The sequence below is a fragment of the Mauremys mutica genome, chromosome 2 (genome assembly GCF_020497125.1).
Source record: "Mauremys mutica isolate MM-2020 ecotype Southern chromosome 2, ASM2049712v1, whole genome shotgun sequence".
Lineage (NCBI taxonomy): Eukaryota > Metazoa > Chordata > Testudines > Geoemydidae > Mauremys > Mauremys mutica.
Genome location: NC_059073.1, coordinates 217509342 through 217530393, shown reverse-complemented (window position 1 = coordinate 217530393; position 21052 = coordinate 217509342). Strand labels below are relative to the sequence as shown.

The following is a 21052-nucleotide window of genomic DNA, read 5'->3' as shown; positions in this document are numbered from 1 at the left end:
AGAAACAGAAGTTACCCAAAATCACAACCGTGTGCGTACACTTGCTCAGCTCTGTGAATGGTGTTAGGCCTGAATAAAGATGTAGCACAAAAACCAGTTATGTCAATCTGACTGAAGTCAGCATGTTTCATAAAGCCCTGGGAAAAAGTGAGATACGAAAGGGAGGTGCATTCCTCAAGTTACCAGCTGCGTTAACTCCTGTCTTCCAGTGTCTGGTGCTTGGCAACTATGCTGATAAGAAAGTTGCTGGGGCATCACAACTTGCTTACATTATAAAGAAAGACAGATGTGCTTTGTTATTAGGGTTTGTTACTAACCAAAGGGGGGTGGGATATGGGTTGTGTGAAGTGAATAATTTATGACGTAATAAAACTGTCTGTATAAGCTAATACTAAGCTGTAAAGGGGGGGCTGGTTCTCTTCGGATACGAGCAGTTCTTTACTGACACGTGCACTTGTCAATAAAGAGCTTTTGTTTTGGACCTTGCTGGTGTTGTCTGTAACTCTGCGGTCAGACAACGAACTTCGCTGTTGGGGTTAGAGTCCCCGACAATGGTAAGAATAACGATGACCAAGGTACTCCCAACATTTAGCTCACAACGCATCAGTAAGAATGTTTGCCTTCCTTTCTGTAATTCCAGAAAGGTCTCTGGACCAAGAGACTATTTGTGAAGTTACATGTGGAAGGAAGGCTGAGGAAAGCCACAATGGAGAAGTACTGAATCTTTCTATTGTAAAACAAAGGTTTTATAGAGCAGCAGCCATCATAGGCGGCAGGTTTGTATAATTTTTGGTGGGGCCCAAAATGGTGGTGCCCCCCCGCTCCCGCCCTGTAAGCCGATATAAAATGAAGCTACAACGCGTCAGTGCCACAAGATTACAAGGGTCAATTAAAAGTGGAAAGTCAGAAGCAGCACTTGCCTACTTCAATATACAGTATTATATTTTGTTGCATCTGTTGTGATGAAGTGGGAATGTTCTTAATATTTTCTCTGAATACTGTGTGGGTGCCTCAGTTTCCCCTGCAAGATGCCAACTGAAGGTGTTGGGGACAAAGAGATCAGGTGGCCTCCTTGTCCAGAAGAGACACAGAGGCCAGAGGAGGGAGTGTCAGTTTGGAGCTGGCTGGGGAAATGGGGAGAGACCCAGAACTTGGTTCTGGGCTCCCTACCCCCCAAGATGGACCTGACAGAGGGGTTCTGTTTTCTGTACCAACAAGCTCTGTTTAAACTGTGTTCCCGTCATCTAATAAACCTTCTGTTTTACTGTCTGGCTGAGAGTCACATCTGACTGCAGAGTTGGGGTGCAGCGACCTCTGGTTGCCCCAGGACCAGCCTGGGCAGACTCACTTTGGAAAGTGCATGATGTGGAAGGGCATGCTGAATGCTCCGAGGTCAGACCCAGGAAGGTGTAAACTTCTTGCCCTGGAGACAGTATGCTCCGAGAGAGGAGGCTCCCCCAGAGTCCTGACTGGCTTTGTATGGAGATGTTCCAAAGCATCACAGCATCCCCTTCCACACCGTGCACTTCCCAGAAGTCCGCACAGGCACTGACACTCCCTCCTCCGGCCTTTGTCTCTTTTCCAGGCATTAGGAGGCCACCTGATCTCTCTGTTCTCCAACACCTTCAGTTGGCACCTTGCAGGGGAAACTGATTTGGGAGAAATGAAGTAAAAGCTGCCCAAACCGAGCTTGAGCACTCCTGAATTTTGAGGTGTTCAAATCTGGAAGGCAGGTGCTGGGGGTGGGAGAGGGCTGTGGGCTCCATGGGGGAGCATGGCAGCAACTGTCTGGAGCTGCATGGAGCCAGATACGCTGGTCTGAGTGGCACAGTAAGCGGTTTGGGGGTTGGTGAAGAGGTAGGGAGTTCCGGGGGGCAGTCAAGGGACAAGGAGCAGGGGGAGTTGGATGGGGCAGAGGTTCGAAGGGGCAGTCAGGGGACAGGCAGCAATTGGATAGGCATGGGAGTCTAAGGTTTATCAGGGGACAGGTAGGGGGTGCGGTCCTGGGGGGGGGGAAGTTGGGTGGGGTCTCAGGAGGGGGCAGTTGGGGACAAGGAGAAGGGAGGCTTAGATAGGGGCTGAGGTCCCAAGGGGCAGTTAGGGGCAGGGGTCTCGGGAGGGGGTAATTGGGAAACAAGGACCAGTGGGGCTTAGATAGGGGGTGGAGGTTCTGGGGGGCAGTTGGGGCAGGGGTCTGGGGAGGGGGCAATCAGCGGACAGAGGCTGGGATTCAAAGGGCTCTGGGCTGCTGGCAGCCGCGGGGATCCCAGAGCCCTTTAAATCCCAGCCCCGGCTGGGAGTCAGAGGACTCTGGGCTGCCTGCAACCGCAGGGAGCCCAGAGCCTTTTAAATCCCAGCCGGGGCCGGGAATCAGAGGGCTCTGGGCTGCCCGCTGCGGCGGGGAGCCCAGAACCCTTTAAATCTCAGCCGCGGCCGGGAATCAGAGGGCTCTGGGCTGCCTGCAACCGCGGGGAGCCCAGAGCCTTTTAAATCCCAGCCGCGGCCGGGAATCAGAGGGCTCTGGGCTTCCCGCTGCAGCCGGCAGCCCAGAGCCCTCTGATTCCCGGCCGCGGCTGGGATTTAAAGGGCTCTGGGCTGCCTGCAACCGCGGGGAGCCCAGAGCCTTTTAAATCCCAGCTGCAGCCGGGAATCAGAGGGCTCTGGGCTTCCCGCTGCGGCGGGGAGCCCAGAGCCCTTTAAATCCCAGCCGCGGCCGGGAATCAGAGGGCTCTGGGCTGCCTGCAACCGCGGGGAGCCCAGAGCCTTTTAAATCTCAGCCGCTGCTGGGATTTAAAGGGCTCTGGGCTGCCTGCAACCGCGGGGAGCCCAGAGCCTTTTAAATCCCAGCCGCGGCCGGGAATCAGAGGGCTCTGGGCTGCCTGCAACCGCGGGGAGCCCAGAGCCTTTTAAATCTCAGCCGCTGCTGGGATTTAAAGGGCTCTGGGCTGCCTGCAACCGCGGGGAGCCCAGAGCCTTTTAAATCCCAGCCGCAGCCGGGAATCAGAGGGCTCTGGGCTTCCCGCTGCAGCAGGCAGCCCAGAGCCCTCTGATTCCCGGCCGCGGCTGGGATTTAATGGGCTCTGGGCTGCCTGCAACCGCGGGGAGCGCAGAGCCTTTTAAATCCCAGCCGCGGCTGGGATTTAAAGGGCTCTGGGCTGCCTGCAAACGCGGGGAGCCCAGAGCCTTTTAAAGCCCCGCCGCAGCCGGGAATCAGCGGGCTCTGGGCTGTCTGCTGCGGCGGGGAGCCCAGAGCCCTTTAAATCCCAGCCGCGGCCGGGAATCAGAGGGCTCTGGGCTTCCCGCTGCAGCAGGCAGCCCAGAGCCCTCTGATTCCCGGCCGCGGCTGGGATTTAAAGGGCTCTGGGCTGCCTGCAACCGCGGGGAGCCCAGAGCCTTTTAAATCCCAGCTGCAGCCGGGAATCAGAGGGCTCTGGGCTTCCCGCTGCGGCGGGGAGCCTAGAGCCCTTTAAATCCCAGCCGCGGCCGGGAATCAGAGGGCTCTGGGCTGCCTGCAAACGCGGGGAGCCCAGAGCCTTTTAAATCTCAGCCGCTGCTGGGATTTAAAGGGCTCTGGGCTGCCTGCAACCGCGGGGAGCCCAGAGCCTTTTAAATCCCAGCCGCGGCCGGGAATCAGAGGGCTCTGGGCTGCCTGCAACCGCGGGGAGCCCAGAGCCTTTTAAATCTCAGCCGCTGCTGGGATTTAAAGGGCTCTGGGCTGCCTGCAACCGCGGGGAGCCCAGAGCCTTTTAAATCCCAGCCGCAGCCGGGAATAAGAGGGCTCTGGGGTTACCGCGGCAGCAGGCAGCCCAGAGCCCTCTGCTTCCCGGCCGCGGCTGGGATTTAAAGGGCACCGGGCTGCCTGCAACCGCGGGGAGCGCAGAGCCTTTTAAATCCCAGCCGCGGCTGGGATTTAAAGGGCTCTGGGCTGCCTGCAAACGCGGGGAGCCCAGAGCCTTTTAAATCCCAGCCGCAGCCGGGAATCAGAGGGCTCTGGGCTGTCTGCTGCGGCGGGGAGCCCAGAGCCCTTTAAATCCCAGCCGCGGCCGGGAATCAGAGGGCTCTGGGCTTCCCGCTGCAGCAGGCAGCCCAGAGCCCTCTGATTCCCGGCCGCGGCTGGGATTTAAAGGGCTCTGGGCTGCCTGCAACCGCGGGGAGCCCAGAGCCTTTTAAATCCCAGCTGCAGCCGGGAATCAGAGGGCTCTGGGCTTCCCGCTGCGGCGGGGAGCCTAGAGCCCTTTAAATCCCCGCCGCGGCCGGGAATCAGAGGGCTCTGGGCTGCCTGCAACCGCGGGGAGCCCAGAGCCTTTTAAATCTCAGCCGCTGCTGGGATTTAAAGGGCTCTGGGCTGCCTGCAACCGCGGGGAGCCCAGAGCCTTTTAAATCCCAGCCGCAGCCGGGAATCAGAGGGCTCTGGGCTTCCCGCTGCAGCAGGCAGCCCAGAGCCCTCTGATTCCCGGCCGCGGCTGGGATTTAAAGGGCTCTGGGCTGCCTGCAACTGCGGGGAGCGCAGAGCCTTTTAAATCCCAGCCGCGGCTGGGATTTAAAGGGCTCTGGGCTGCCTGCAAACGCGGGGAGCCCAGAGCCTTTTAAATCCCAGCCGCAGCCGGGAATCTGCGGGCTGTGGGCTGTCGGCTGCGGCGGGGAGCCCAGAGCCCTTTAAATCCCAGCCGCGGCCGGGAATCTGAGGGCTCTGGGCTTCCCGCTGCAGCCGGCAGCCCAGAGCCCTCTGATTCCCGGCCGCGGCTGGGATTTAAAGGGCTCTGGGCTGCCTGCAACCGCGGGGAGCGCAGAGCCTTTTAAATCCCAGCCGCGGCTGGGATTTAAAGGGCTCTGGGCTGCCTGCAAACGCGGGGAGCCCAGAGCCTTTTAAATCCCAGCCGCAGCCGGGAATCAGAGGGCTCTGGGCTGTCTGCTGCGGCGGGGAGCCCAGAGCCCTTTAAATCCCAGCCGCGGCCGGGAATCAGAGGGCTCTGGGCTGCCTGCAACCGCGGGGAGCCCAGAGCCTTTTAAATCTCAGCCGCTGCTGGGATTTAAAGGGCTCTGGGCTGCCTGCAACCGCGGGGAGCCCAGAGCCTTTTTAATCCCAGCCGCAGCCGGGAATCAGAGGGCTCTGGGCTTCCCGCTGCAGCAGGCAGCCCAGAGCCCTCTGATTCCCGGCCGCGGCTGGGATTTAAAGGGCTCTGGGCAGCCCCGGCGGCAGCGGCGGGGGGCGCTCCAAGCAGGGGAGAAAAAATATTGGTGGGGCAGAGCCCCTGCTTGGGATTTATTCATGGGGCTAAAGCCCCAGAGCCCCATATAAGTCGGCGCCTATGGCAGCCATACCTCAAGCCAAACAAACTGAGAGGTGAGGACAGAGGAATAATGACATTGGCCATCGAAATGGTGCAAAGTTGGCTGAGAATCAGAAGGACATCCTAGCAACTCGGAAGTTGCCACCTTCAAATTTCAGTTTCCTAAAACACAAATGGGCTCAGGGGCTAGTCAGAAATGTCGTCGTAGTGTGCAGCTCTTACAAGAGTATAAATTTGCACATTATGCCAAACATCTGGATGGAGTGTTCTGTGAGTGTTCTTAAACAGCAAGGAAGCAGTCTTGATTTCCATTCCCTTGAAAGACTGATCAAATGGCAAGAAAATACTTGAGAGACAGCAAATCCAAAGAACATGTTCTTGCTATAGCAAAGTCAAATGAATTTGTTGCATTTGAGCACAAGAAAAAGTTTACAGACTGCAATCAGCATGCTATGACACAAATAGTTAAAATTTTATGGAAGGCAGAACCTTTTAATGAGGGGACAGGTAATAAACACTAAGATTGTACATGCGCTTTCATGTTATATCACAGGATTGGACCCTAATTTGAAAGAGCAGCTTAGTTATAGACCCTATAGTACAGTGGACATATCAGAACAAACGCAAAATGAGCTCATAAAGTTGGTAGGAGTCCATATACGGAGAAAGATTAGAGAGAGAGTAAAAGCAGAACCATTTTTTAGTTTAATTGCTGATGCAGCTAGTGCCTGTTCAGCAGAAGAAAACATTTCACTGGCTGTACATTACATCCACTCAGGGCCCTTCCTAGCCATTTGGGTGCCCTATGCAGCCCCACCATGGGGGGGCTGTGTGGGACTTCAGGCCTCCCCCCACCCCATGGTCTGGGAGGCAGGAGCTGTGGGGGGCCACTTTTGGGGGCCCCACAGGCCCACAGTGGCCTGAGGGATTAGCGGGGGGCCGGGAGCAGCCTGATTCACTTCCCTCGCCCCAGTCCCAGCCGTGTCACTGGGAGAAGGAGGTTTGGGGGAAGGGATTCCCCCCCCCCCACTCACCGACAGCGGCAGGAAGCGGAGTAGCCCAGCCCCAGACCGCTCTACTCCACCAGCTCCCAGCCGCGGCACTCGGCTTCCTGCCGCCGGTGAGAGCCGGGGGCGGTCCTTTCCCCAACCCGAGTTACATGGTTGGGGCCACGTCTCTCCGCTTCCCGCCACGAGTGAGTGCGGGGGGCGATCCTTTCCCCGCTCTCACCAGTGTCGGGAAGTGGAGTGCCGCGGCTGGGAGCTGGCGGAGTAGAGTGGGCTGAGGACTGGTTGCTCTGCTTCCCACCGCTGCCAGAGAGTGCGGGGTCACTGGGGGAAGAGGTGGAATGGGGGCGGGCCAGAGTCAGAGCAGGGGGGAAGGGTAAGAGGCAGGGCAGAGGGAGTTGTCCGGGGCCCCATGCTTCCCCTAGGGACGGCCCTGCTCCTTGCAGAGGGGGCCGGCCAAGGGATAGGGCTGGTCGCTGGGGCTGGGGCTGCCTTGTATGCAGCACGCAGCTGCCTAGGGCACCATGAAATTTGGGGCAATTTGAAATGAGTGATGGGAAAGTAGAATTCCATGAAGACTTCATTGATTTTATAGAAGTCTTTGATACAACATAAAGTCTTACAGAGCCTCTTGAGGGTTACAGAAGGAACTGCTTGAGGGGCCACAGCTGTAACATGGTGAGCAATATAAGTGGTCAGAAGGCAAGAATTTGTGAAATCCTTCCAGCAGCCATGTACTCAGCCTGCAAGATACACACGCTGAACACAGCACTTGTTCACTCTTGTGCAGTGCAACAAGTGACTAACTTTTTTGACACTTTCTCAGAAATCATAACCAGGCTGAAAGCAGTTGTTGGTGTCACTAGGCATAACCCTAGGTAACTCAGGAGGGTGGAAAGCCATAAGTGTCAATAAAGCCTTCTGTAGTAGGCCTGAATAAACTAAAGTCACTCCATGTCTGACCAAAGCGCTTCCATGTTTATGTTTGAACTTTAATCAACCTAGCAGGCCAGTAACCGAGAATGGAATGTGTGGCAACTAGTTATCAGTACCAGGAGGCAATTATACAGCCTGCTTGCACCTGGCTGAAGGGAGTGAAACAGAATGACCGGTCAAGAAAAGTTACTAACGAGATAATATGTTTGCTGCCAAGTCTTTATAATGTGCTTGCTGTATGGGAACGCGAGGGGGAGGAGGGGGGGTGAGTAGAGGGAGGGGTAGGTAGTGGGGGGTAATAGAGATGCTTAGCTAAAATCATGTATAAAGAGAGAGAGCTGTTTGTATCTGTGTGCAGGATTTGAGATTGCTATGTCTCCCTTGCACCACCTTATTTGGGCTCAAATAAACCTTGGTTTTGCTTCTCCGCCTTGGTGTGTTTATTGGAAGCGAAGCACACCGGGCAACGAACCACTGTTGCTGTCGCCTCGGGCCTCTGTGCCGGCAACACTGTTATAAAATATCCTAGCATTCAGCCTACAGAGCTGCAGGAGCTCACAGGCGTGTTGAATAAACTCTGGGAGGAAGAAGAGGATCAAATTATGGAGGACGTGCCTTTGGATTGCAACATACAATGGATGAGTCAGATGATACACTGAGTAGCTTCAAAACAGAGTCTGTTGTGGTTGTTGGTTACTTAGAGAAAATAGTTGATAATGATGGTGATGCTGAGAGATTGTTATATTCCATCACTAAATTTGACTTTCTGGTTACTATGGTGTGCGTTGAAAACATACTTTTGTGTACAAAAGTTCTGCACGTATATATGCAGCATTGTACTGTAGATCTAATTTATGTATTGGACAAAGCAAATATTATTCTTAATGCACTCAAGAGATTGAGAGAGGATGACAACCCAAAGTTTGCTTCTCTGTATGCTGAAGTGGCTGATGCTGTTTCTGTTGAAGAGTCACTTGCACCCACACGTGGCAGAAAAATGCATTACGATAACATTGGTGCCATAGACCTTAGATAATATGACAGGAAGAATATATTCATTCCATTCCTGGATCATGTAATTTCAGAGCTTCAGAAGGAAGTGATAGACTGCTCTTCACATTTTCTTGCTCAGTTCCTTGTGCCAGATAAACTGCATATATTAGAAAATAAAGATATGGTGATGGCTCTGTATGATGCATACAAAGCGGACCTTTCTAACCTTGATAATTTTAAAGCAGAACTACAAAGATGGCATGAAAAATGGATAGACATTCCAAGGGATGAACAGCCAAAAAGCATTCTCAGTACTCTTCAAGAGCTGACCCCAGCATCCTATTCTGATCTCAACATTGCTCTCTCTCAGTTTGGCCACAGTGCCAACCAGTGTTGCTTTGGAAAACATATAAGGGTATTGCAGACAGTCAAGACATGGCTACAAAGCTCTTTATGTGAAAGTCAACTCACAGGGCTGGCTTTAATGTATATACATCAAGATACTGATAGTGATGTGGTTCAGATTTTGGAAGATTTGTACTCATCTAAACATTAGCAAAATGGTTTTGCTAATGAGAGGAGTATTCTGAGTATGACACAGAGACCAAGGGCCTTGTGAAACCCTTGATTTTCTGTCCCTGTAAGTGGTGTAATGAAATAGTTCAAATGTATCTGAAATTTAGTTTTTGTGGTGTTTTATATGGTTTTAATTTAGATGATGTTTTAAAAAGTAAATGAGTGCTTTATTATTCAGCGTGAGTGTTGTAGGCTAGCACCCAAGGAACAGTTCACAAAGGGTTGGTGAGCATTTAACTCCCTCAGGTTCTTTTGAAAACCCTACCCAAAAATTCATAGTATTGTTTTTGTAAACAGGTGTAAGGTCACATCAGCAATTCTGGATTTCTTCCATTCTGTAATGGACTGATAATAATGATCAGCTTTTTTCATCTGTTGCTCATTACATACTTGACAAATCAGAAGATAAGGCAGGGGCGGGCAAACTACAGCCCAGGGGCATATCCGGCCCTCAAGCGCCCGCTGGGGAGCGGGGTCTGGGGCTTGCCCCACTCTGCGCGGCTCCCAGAAGCAGTGGCATGTCCCCACTCTGGCTCCTATGCGTAAAAACAGCCAAGGGCTCCGCACGCTAGGACCGCCCCCACAGCTCCCATTGGCCAGGAACCCTGATCCCCCTCCTGCCCTCTGAACCCCTCAATCCCAGTCCAAAGCACCCTCCTGCACCCCAACCCCTCATCCCCAGCCCCACCCCAGAGCCCTCACCCCCAGCCAGAGCCCTCATCCCCCCACACACCCCAACCCCCTGCTCCAGCCTAGAGAGCTCTCCCACACCCTGAACTTCTCATTTCTGGCCCCACCCCAGAGCCCGCACCTCCAGCTGGAGCCCTCACCCCCCCACACACACCCCAACTCCAAATTTTGTGAGTATTCATGGCCCGCCATACAATTTCCATATTCAAATGTGGCCCTCAGGCCAAAAAGTTTGCTCACCCCTGAGATAAGGAGAATGTAGTTTTCCTACGAAAGGCTCGGTCTTTTAATCACACTTTCACCTTTAGATCAGAGATGCTCAAACTTGACAGCACCAGTGGGTGTCTTCACAACTTGGTAGGAACTTGAGGGCTGCACCTAATTTGCATAAATGTAAGTTCCACACATCTGTATTTACATCTTCCTTGACAGAGGAATATAGTGCTTCCTACTGAGTTCATGAATTGCTAACACGTAGAGGAATACCAAACTTGGGTTATGGCCTGTTAAAATTCAGTGTTTCAGGATTTAACTCTGTATCAAAGACACGAGATATGAATAGCCACTTAGGTGACCCATGTTATAGGGGTGCAGTTTATAGCCATTGAAGCACTATCAGCAGGGGCCTTTGACTATACTATACATACTATTATTGTGCCATTACAAATATGGGGGATGCCATTGAGGAAGGCCTTGGATGTGTGGATGTAAAGTACAGAAAGGGTTAATTATTCCCTGTTATTAATATTTTTTAAAAATTAGCCTTACCTCAGTCCTGTGTAAACTTAGCTGAGAAGGTGGCCCTGTGTGTTAACTTTCCCTCCTGTTACTTCCCAAAAGAAAAAAATATTCAAAAGTATTGATGAAGTAAGCATGGGTGCCACCCATTAACATCACAGATGATGATGGGACCATATTACTAGATGTCATCCTAGGCCATTTCCCAACTGGGGAATTTTCAGCATGACTTTCAGGTTCAATTTTGTTGCTGATTTTACCCTCTTCCCCTAATTCTTTAAAAATTAGAGATAGAAGAATCATGGTTCATTCCCCTACTGTCTGTCTGTGGTAGGGCACCCCTCCTAGATGATACATGGGGAACCCACGCAAGTTCAATTATCCCCCATCTTAGCGCGTGTTGCAGGGCATCTTTCTTATGGTCCAGTGCGCAACTCTCTGGCCACGGCCTCTGAAGTCTCAGCCCCTCTTGGGGTCCCAGGCAAAACAACAAGACAGTCTGCAGTCAGTGAATGGGGTCAAATAGAAGAAAAGAAAGCTGGCTGTAGCTCCCTCCAGGGTATGGACCTCTCTTATATCAGAAGGGCCCTTGGACTAGTATCACTGTCCACTGGGGTTCCAGTGTAAAGTATCAGGCCTCTTTCCCCTTCTGCTCATTCTCCTCTGCAGGCTGTCAGCCCTCTCTTCAGGGCTGGAACAGATCAGCAGTCTGCTCCCTTCCCAGGGATGCCCAAGTCTGGGTTCCCTTCCTTTTAACAACTCCTCCAGTCCTGGCATGATTTGCAGGCACAGAGGAGTGGGGCCATTCCAGCCCACAGCAGCTTCTTAGCCCCATCACACCTATCAGTGTAGGGTTATTCTCTGTATTGCATGCTAGTGCTTTGTCCTGTCTAGTTCTAGGCACCTTTTCAACTTCAAGAATGAATTCGCCATGAGCTGAAATTACTTGCATTGCCATCTCCATTTCATTTCTCATGTGTTTCTCCTATGCAGCTAGTTTTTAAATCCTTCTCCCTGACAGAGGTGTTGCTTTCTGTGAAACAGTCTTTTTGTCTCAGGCAGCTTCTTCTACTCTCCCTTGCTCTGGCCAGCATGCTTGTAGGTTGGAAATGTATTGGTTTTATTTTTTCCTCTTTGGCATGTGCATTTGGAGTCAAGAGGTGAACCTGAAACAAAGCCCTAAGTGTAAACGTGCATGAACTTTAAGGGGGCTTGGAATCTGATTCAAAATAGAACCATTCTTAAAAAATGAAAGTCTCTTTCATGCTCTGGCTGCTCACCTCCCCCGCCTTTCTCACTCATCCTCCCTTCGTGGCTCCACGTGGTGCTGTTGTATGATGAGCACATGGAACCAGAAGGGGAGTTAATGGGAATGTGGGGTGAGCGGAGGGCACCTGAAGATGCATGGGGAGGTTTTGCCAGTTTTTAGGTGGGAGGGGTGGAGTTATATATGAAGCCTGCTTGCAGGGTCCTACAGCACAGCTGCCTCAGCTCTCCAGTGCATAGCTGCAGCACTAGGACAGCAGTTAATACACTGTTGCCACTTGCCTCAATACCAGGGCACAGACTTGCTACCCGTGCCCTGCTCACCTGTCCTATAGCCTCGCCTGCCCTTTCTGACATCCTCACTCCTGCCTCCCTTCACTGCATCTAGGGTGGTGGGCAGCACTGAGGGGATGGGAAGGTAAAGGAGTAGGAAGGGGGCTAGAAAGAGCAGGGATGGAGAGAGGTCAGGTGGATCGTTTTGGGTGTGTGGAAAGTGTTTTGGTTGGAGGCCTGGGTCAGAGGGAACCGGTGCTGGGTTTTCTGAGGTCAGCTCCCTGGAGCACCAAAGCAACTGCACATTGGGAAGCTCTTGATGAGATGTCTCAGTGCAGACATCTGGTTGCTGGTTGGTGCCCCAGAGAGCTGAACAGCAATGCTGAAGGAGCTGAGTGTCTGTGTTGAGGCACTGACACTTGAAGGACTGCCCATGGCACTGCTGCCTCAGACAGTGGGATCCACTCCAGCCCCCATCCATACATTCCTGATTCCTCTGTACATAAGCCTCTTCTCTTCCAGGCCTCTGCATCCCTGCAAATCCACCATCCCATTTCCCCAAAGACTTGCTTACCCTGCCAGACACCCCACATCTCTAACCCTACCCCCTTGCCATGTCTCTCCCACAGAGTCTAGCCCCCTATCCTGTTGGCAATGAATGAGAGGAATAACTTGGTGTGTTAATGTTTCAGAAGGAGCCTGTGGCTTGGATATTAGCTGAATATGAAGTCTGGACAGTCTGTGGTTGTTTAGGACCCAAGCAAGTGTATGGACAACCAGTCAACAGTTTGGTAAGGGAACCCTTTTAAATGTTTCTTTTGTAAAAGTTAGTAAAAAATGACAAAATGCAGTTGCTCTCTGGAGAGTCAGTAGGGCACACTTGGAGACTCTGTTTAATTATTAAAGTACAAAACAGAGGGAGTTGAGGCTTGCTTTCAGGACAAATCTTGATCCAACCTTTATTACAGAGTTGCTGCTGATGCCTCCGATATACTGAATGTCAAAATGTATAGCAATATGCAATCATGGCTTGGGTTTTTTTTAATAACTAAGTGAGAAGGGAGTTGTTCAATAATTTAGTGATCAACTTTACATGGTAGCCTAAATCTTCTGTTATGTTCTACATGGTAATGAAAATACGAGGAAATAAAACAACCAAAAACCTGAGTGCACCTCACAGTTACAACCTGTAGATAGTGGCCAATGTCCTTACCTGTTTCAGAAATGAGTTTTTCTTTTAGCTTCAATTTGACAGATGAGTATTGCCACTATCTTCCTTTGGCCTATGGTTTTGTCCTCTTGCTTGTATCTTGGAATTACTGACCAGTTAAGTCTCCTTTAGACTTTTATGCCAAAATAACTTGTAGTGAATGGTGGTTATTCCCTCTCCCCTTCCCTCTCCCCAAATGCTTAACAAACAAAACAGTTTACTGACTAGTTGCCTGTTACACTATAACACCATAAGTCTATAGCAATGAGTGCTGAGACCTCTCTTGAGGAATCCAGTGCATTATAAATACCATTTCCTTGATTTCTTTTCTCCACTCTACTTATGTTTCTAGCCTTTCCTTTTTTTTTTTTTTAAATAAATATACTGATTTATTTCTCCCTTGGTTTTCTAAAATGCAGTTCAAAGAACATTTCAAGTTTTTGTCTTGTGTTGTCACTGAGTCTGTTCATTCTGTAGCAAGTACATGGTCCATATGATTGATATTCTTTCGCATGCGTGATACAACACACAAGTAAACAACAAAGATGAGACACAGCAATGCCACGGCTGTGAAGAAAAAGAGGAGACCAGCAAACAAAAAAGGGTTCACTGGTAGCTGGATCAGATGGCTTTCTGCTGGGATCATGTTGGTGAGGTTCAGCATGTAACCAAGAGACCATGCTATACTGCTGTTACCAACCTGAAATGCAAAAAAGAAAATTCCTATCAACTTTTTTGCTAGAGGCCAGAGAACCCAAAAGCTGCAGCAGAGCTGACACTGACAATTGTTCTAAAAATACTGGAGGCAAGGCCTTAGCAAAGGCTTGCAAGGATTTTTAAGAGAACAGTTACTTTCCTAAATCTTTCAACATTACATAGAGGGATGAAAGAAGAATCCTGTAAAGTTAGCAAAAAATCATAGGTATCTGAGTTTCTATATTAGTTGGCTTAAACAATTGAGATAAAGACATCAAATTGATTTCCACACTGAGAATGAGTAGAGTATGGTTCTGACTGACTCTCTCATCTATTTTATCTTAATCTATCCTATTTAAAGTGTGTGTGTCACACCAATCACTATAAGTATTTTAGTGTGAAGTACAATTTAAGATATCAGCAAGCATAACAATCATAGAACTGGACTCTGCTTTCACCATCCTAGTGTTTGGCTACTTATACCTGAATTAAAAAAATAAAATAAAATAAAATCACACACACACACACACACACACACTTACTTTAACTCTGAATTTTCAAAAGATAGCCTCTTATAAAATGGCACCCACAAAAAAAGGCCAGGAGAAAGCTCCAATATCACTCTTATTATTGTTATTAATATTAACTCCCATTCTAGTGCAATATTGTTGATTGCTGTAGCTCCTCGATATTTATAAAGTCATTGACCCCCTTCTTTTTGCTCAACACAGGAGAAAGGGGGATTGTGAGATTAGGCGGATTGGTTGGACACTGTAGGAGTGGGCTGTTTGTCATCCCTTTGCCTGTCAGGTTTGGGCTCTGGCGGCACTCCTAGAAATAACTGCTCTGTTTTTCAGAAACGTCCATTTAAATAAGTACTTTGTGTTTCACTTGGATCAGTACTTTCTGTGCTGCTGGCCATGGGGGAACAATCATAAGTGAAATTCACCCTTCTGCTGAGGACCAATACAAGGCTTATGCAACAGAGACATTCTGGTTGAAGACCTCAAAATAACACTCGTGCTGACCTTTTGCATAGGAGTTAATTTACCTACTGCAAACACTTCGAGATCTTCTGGCAGCTGGCCCCTACATGGTAAAGCAAGGAAGGCAGCGCAATTATTTCCTTCTCTATAATAATGGATTTGCTCAAATAGAGCTCTGCTATTTAGAAAAATCTTGCTCAGAATTTCTTGATGTCTTGTTCTCAAGTGCAGTGATAGGATTTCTCTTATTGTACAGTACCTGCACTCCTCTTCATTTTGTGTTACCTCATGTTGTAATGAGCCAGTGCTAACCCATTTGAAAGCTCCATGAAGAGTTTACAAATCTGATTGAAACAAGTGGCAGAAATAAGACTTGCTGTGGGAAGGAAGGAAGGGATCACAGCATAGCTGAGTCTGATTACTCAGAGGAAACATTGCTGTAACTGTCACAGAATCTGAATGGCGGTGGGTGCAGAAAGTTTGTTTACAGTCCTGTCCTCTACACTTCAGTAAAAGTAATAAAACCCACGAGTCAATCAGCCCAGCAACCCTAAGAAACAAGACAATGTAGAGGCCTGCTTTTCAGTGGCCTCATTTAGGCCCCAGTCCTGCCATTTGATTTTTATGGGCAGACCCTGGTACCTGTAGAGAGTCCTGTTGATTTCAATGGGATCCCATCTGGGTAGATCGTTACACACTGGGCCAAACTCTGCTTTCTGTTACATCCTGTGAGTGAACATCTTTCTCAAACTGCTCTACAGATAGAGCATGTAAAGTCCAAACTCGCACCCACCACCCTGGAGTTTGGCTGTTAATGAAGAAGAGTAATAAGATAAAGGTTAGCTGAAACCATCTCCCCACTAGGCTTAGCTACTCAGACGGTCCCGCCTTCAGGACTGCTCAGATCATGCCTTACATCTTCTCTCCCCAGACAGCCATTCACTCCTCCCTTATATCCAGGTGGTAACAAGTTATCTCCCACACAGTGAGTCAACAGAACTCACTTGGCCGTGGCAAGGTGTTTCAGGCAAATATTGCCATCTTATTACACACCGCTGTGCGGCCCCAGTGACTTCAGTGGATTTGCACAGGCATAATGGAGAGCAGAATTTTTTCATCTAATTCTTTAATACTCTAAAGAATCAAGGATCACTGAATCATATTGTCACCACCAGAATCATTCAGAGTTGGCATTGGAGGTAAAGACACAGCCCTTACTTAGCTCTAAATATCTAAAAATCTTCTACAGAAGCTGCCCACAATCAGTATGTATTTGAAAGGTAAAATGTCCTTCTGTCATTATTTTCCAAATTCTTCTTCATGTTATAATAAGAATAATTAATAATAATATAAATAATGAATTAATACTCACTTCTTTTTGGAAATGTATCTGGGGCCAAGTCTGTGTGTTAAATTTATATCCATGTACAAGCAGGTAATAGAGGTAGTTTGCTGAAAAGCAGTAGGATCTAGCATATGCTTCGTCAAACTTAGGCAGCATAAATGGAAGCTGACAAAAATAAATAGGATCAACACGTAAATTAAAATATCAAAAATTTCTTTTGACTAAGAAGGACTCGCATAAAGTACACTTCCCAATCTAATTAGCACTTACCAGCTGTTTTCAGAAGCATCCTAAGAAAATTATTATTGTAGGGAAATAGACATGGTGATTTAATTGGAAGTGACTGTACTGTTGATGTATTTTGTACTATAAACAATTAAAAATAAAAATTGCATGAAAGATTGAAATTGTTAGTCTACAACACATTTTCTATCTGATCCTAGTAGCATATCTAAAATTGTGGTAATAAATTTCAGGGCAAGGTCTTCAAGAAGATTGCACAGTCATCCTAAGTGTGACAACATGTGATCAGATCGTAAGGACATAAAATTATAGTTTGGAGCGCTATCAGAGAACACAGGGCCAGTTGGTGGACTCAGCTACCTCAATGTAAATCTGAAATAACGCCATTGAGGTCACTCAAGTTACTCTGGATTTACACTGATGTAGCTAAAATCAGAATATCATCTGCAGAATATGCTGATGCAGTACAGAAGTACAGATTTTACAAGAGGTTCGGAGAAAGTATGGCTGCTTGACACAAAAAGTCCTGTAGGTCAAATACTGTGCATATATCAGTGGGGTGGTTTTTTGGTGATCATTTTGGAGTGGGATGCTCTTCTCAAGGTATCCAGTGTGGTAACAGTTTGAGTATGCATGAAGAGTTATGATCTCCCACTTCATTTAACACCGACAAAGGTGCTGCTGAGGTCCAGAGGGGTTATGAGGACAGTGAGGTGACCAGCAACCCATTTAAAAAACAAAAACAAACAAAAAAAACCACCCCTTAAAATCAGAGGAAAAATACCAAGCAATACAGAGCACTGCAGTCTGCAATAACAATATGCCAGGTGGCAGAGTGCCACTTTGGGGCCCAGCATAGCTTTATTGCAGGTTTCAATTTTAAGGACCACTCTAAATTATGCTCATTCTCCTGGTGACCTCGATGAATAAATCTGCCTCCAGGCCCAATCTTGCTCCCATCTGAGTTAATGGAAATGTTGCCATTGACTTAATCTCAAGTAGGATGAAGTACAAAGTGTACAAAGTACTCTTAGTACAAAGAGAAGTCTAGTTGTTTCTGGATTTATTGCATTGAATCCTTACATCAAGATAATGGCTCTTAGTAAGCAAGCTCTCTCTCCTCTCCTCAAAACAAACAAGCAAAAAAAAAACAAAAACCCCTTGTAATACTGAGGCTCTCCCTGTCTCAAGAGCTCTTCTTGGATATTACAAACCATAAAGGACATAAGTAATTTCTAATGATTCCATTGCAATAGGTAGGTACACTAAAAGCGTCAGTTTTCCTTCCCTACAACTACCAGCAACGAAGAGCAGACACCTATGTGACATTTGGGGACCAACCCAGACCAGCAAGTGGTTCTGTAATGTTTGGTGCCCTCATGCAGCTTTGGTTCAGACCCCTGACACCAGTAGCCTGCCCAAACGCACAAGGTCTCACCCTGGCTTTCACCAGCCTGGTTACTCCTTGCAGGGTGACACCAGCAGCCCTTCCAGTCCCAGGTTTCCCCAAATTCATCCTCCAAGTTCTAACCTACCAGGCACTCAGATTTTTCCCCTTTGGGTCATCATCCCAAAAGTGTGAAACCAGCCCCCCAGACACCATCTTACTATGACACACTCTCACTGTATCCCCCTTCCCCCCCACCCCAACATACACCGTTTGTATGCCAGTTTGCATAGTTTGCTTGTGGTAAAAATAAAAGAAAGATTTATTTAACAGAGAAGCCACAGATTCAAAGATGAAATAGCAAGGAAGAGCAAACATATATAAGTTACATAGTAAAAAAACAAAGAGAACCTCAGGCTTTATACTTTCACATTAGAGAAAATCACTTTTCTAATAAAAGTTATTTTGCCTGTGAACAGTTTTCCAGCATGTCCCCTAGCCATAGGGAAGATCCAGCATTTCACGGACAGCACCCACACCAAGTGACTGTCCCTCAGTTTCTGGACACCTTTCACTTCAACCCCCTTCCATTTTAGGAGACTTTGGTTTTTTTCCTTCACTCGCTATAGATATTCAAAAAGTGGGGGAAATCCCAATTGTCTAAATGTCTTTCCATTAACTCTAATGGCCCACCATAGTTTTTTCCTGATCTGGACCAATTGATGGCTTCTTAAAACTGGTCTCCTCTGGTTAGGGAGGTAGCCCCTTCCCACCTGATTGCTTCCCCGCCCTGTTCTGAGGTGAGGCTGGAGTTACACCAGAGTTACAATGATAGTTGTCCACACCCACAGTCGGAATACAAAGCTCAGAATGACCATCGAGTTCAGAACACTACAAGCTTTCATAAAAGACCTTATTCAATATACTTGTGTAGTACAAAAACCACTGGCAACAATCACTTGATTTAACTGCTTATTTTTTGTGGTTTAAATCTTCTGTTGTCCCCTGGGGTGTCTGAACCATGATTGTCACAACCGAATTAAAAAGCAAATACTGAAACACATTCTATGTAGTACTTATTTCATAGAATATCAGGGTTGGAAGGGACCTCAGGAGGTCATCTAGTCCAACCCCCTGCTCAGAGCAGGACCAATCCCCGTATATAACTAATATTGTAGTTTTGTGCCAGGGAAAGGCTTCGATTAGGCTACATCTACACTTAGAGCTGGGGGTGTGATCACTAAAAACAGAGTAGCTGCGGCACTGGTAGCATGGGCAATGGCAGTGTGGACTAGCCACCCAGAGTACATGGACTGGCTGCCTCGAGTACGTATCCATGGAATCCAAGTGGGTTTGAACCCAGGACAGCTAGCCCGTGCGTCTGCTCACCGCAGCCCACGCTGCTGCGGCAACACTACAACTTTTAGCCTGCTAGCTCGATGACAGCTAGTGTGAGTAGGTCTATTCGAGCTGGGAATCCCATGACCAGCTGCACGTGTAGATGCAGCATTAAAAACTTTCACCTTGAAGTTGTAAAATTGGTCGTGTGTGATCATCAATTCCGTAACCATTGAGCTGATATTCAATATACAAGTTCAGCAAAAAAGGGTCTTCCTGAAAATGTCTTCATTTGTAGACTGATAACTGTAAAGATCTAGATTGTTCAGTACAAGGGGTTTTTCCTGGAGAACTGGGCCTGATTCTTATTTACAGTAAGGCTCTTTTATATAACTTACCCACTTTTTAAGGCCTCTCTATGTTGCCAGAACGGTATAAAGGATCTTGAGTACAGATGAGAGTCAAGCCCTTTGTTTCTTTCTGGCAAAAATATGCTCCATTTGCTGTGATGTGACATGACAGGTGCACAAGACTCACAGAATGAAATAGAAAACGTTTGCATTTTGCCTAGTTCCTTGTTTCACTACAAGTAGGAAACTCAACCCAGGATCGTGGAAAAGTTTCACGAACCTGGGCCATGGCTTAAGTACCCTAGGATTATTTTATAGTTTGGAGTGAAATTGAAACTCATGGGAAAGAAAGGCAAGAATTCATATGAACCTTTTAAAAATGTATTCACATTAATCCCTGTGAACTGAAGTGGTTCAGTTTCCCATAGTTCTATGTGACATGCTCCTTGATCTTTCCCCTTTCCAAATGCAGAAAATTCATACTGACCTGATTCCAGTTCTGTGAGCAGAAAAACCACATACTTGAATTAAAATCAGCTAGGGGAAAGCATCCAGTTAAATTCAAAGCATTGGCTGTATAGTAGAATCCTGAAAAAGCCTATAAATAAAGCCAGATGAAAGGCACTTTAATTCTCAAGATCCTATATAAATCAGAGGTAGGGAAGAAATGCTGCAAAAAGGAACACTATGCTTGCAGACTTACCACAAACTTCCCTTTAAGCTTTGGCTGATAGACTCCATTGAATGAACAGTCTTCCCCCTTGTCATTGCAAGCAGCGAAGTTAAACAATAAAGATACCTTCTCCTGGCACAGAGCTGGGTCTCCAGTTCCCCTGAAATTTATGAGTTGGCCTGGTTTGTAATTTGTTGGCCTTAGAGATTCCGTGCAAAGGCTTCCATACAAACTTTTCATTGTTAAAACAGTTTCATAGTTCTGGGGATAGCATGGATTATCAACCTTGGTCTTGTCTCTTGAATTCTGAGGGAAACAGTAAATTTTTTTGTCTTAACAGGAAAGCTTTTCATTTCAATTAATAGTATTTTAACCATATATATTTATATTCTCCCCTTCTCTTCTCTGCCATAACAAGAGTATTGAATATAGCATGGTCTAATGATCATCATCATACAAAGCAAATCCTATCTCACAGAATGCACTTGTGAAATAAAGCAAAGATTCACGTGTCTAGTTTAATTGCTTAGCAGAATATTTCTTGGCAGAGGGAACAAAGTAGACTTACAGGTTAAGTTTTAACAAAGGATCCATTCTCGTTATACAAAACAGCTGAATAGCCTGACTCCTAGGGCAGTGGTTCTCAACCAGGGGTACACATACTCCTGGGGATACGCAGAGGTCTCCCAGGGGGTACATCATCTCATCTAGATATTTGCCTAGTTTTACAACAGGCTACATAAAATGGACTAGAGAAGTCAGTACAAATTGAAATTTCATACAATGACTTGTTTATGCTGCTCTATATACTATACACTGAAATGTAAGTATAATATGTATATTCCAATTGATTTATTTTATAATTATATGATAAAACTGAGAAGGTCAGCAATTATTCAGTAATAGTGTACGGTAACACTTTTGTATTTTTATTTCTGATTTTGTAAGCAAGGAGTTCTTAAGTGAGGTGAAATTTGGGGGTACACAAGACAAATCAGACTCCGGAAAGGGGTACAGGAATCTAGAAAGGCTGAGTGCCACTGTCCTAGGGGGT

At 47.5% G+C, this 21052-nt stretch overlaps 1 protein-coding gene across 3 annotated transcripts in view; it reads right to left on the bottom strand.

Moving 5' to 3' along the window:
- Positions 1-13354: 13354 nt before the first annotated feature.
- Positions 13355-21052, bottom strand: part of ENTPD3 (ectonucleoside triphosphate diphosphohydrolase 3) — a 77142-nt gene continuing 69444 nt past the window's right edge. For all 3 annotated transcript variants that reach the window (XM_045003087.1, XM_045003088.1, XM_045003086.1), the window contains 4 exons: positions 20029-20304; positions 19813-19923; positions 16035-16172; positions 13355-13680 (listed from right to left, as the gene is read on the bottom strand). In XM_045003087.1, the coding sequence (XP_044859022.1) occupies positions 13447-13680; positions 16035-16172; positions 19813-19923; positions 20029-20304 (759 nt within the window). In that variant the 3' untranslated portion in view covers positions 13355-13446. The remainder of the gene's footprint in view (positions 13681-16034; positions 16173-19812; positions 19924-20028; positions 20305-21052) is intronic.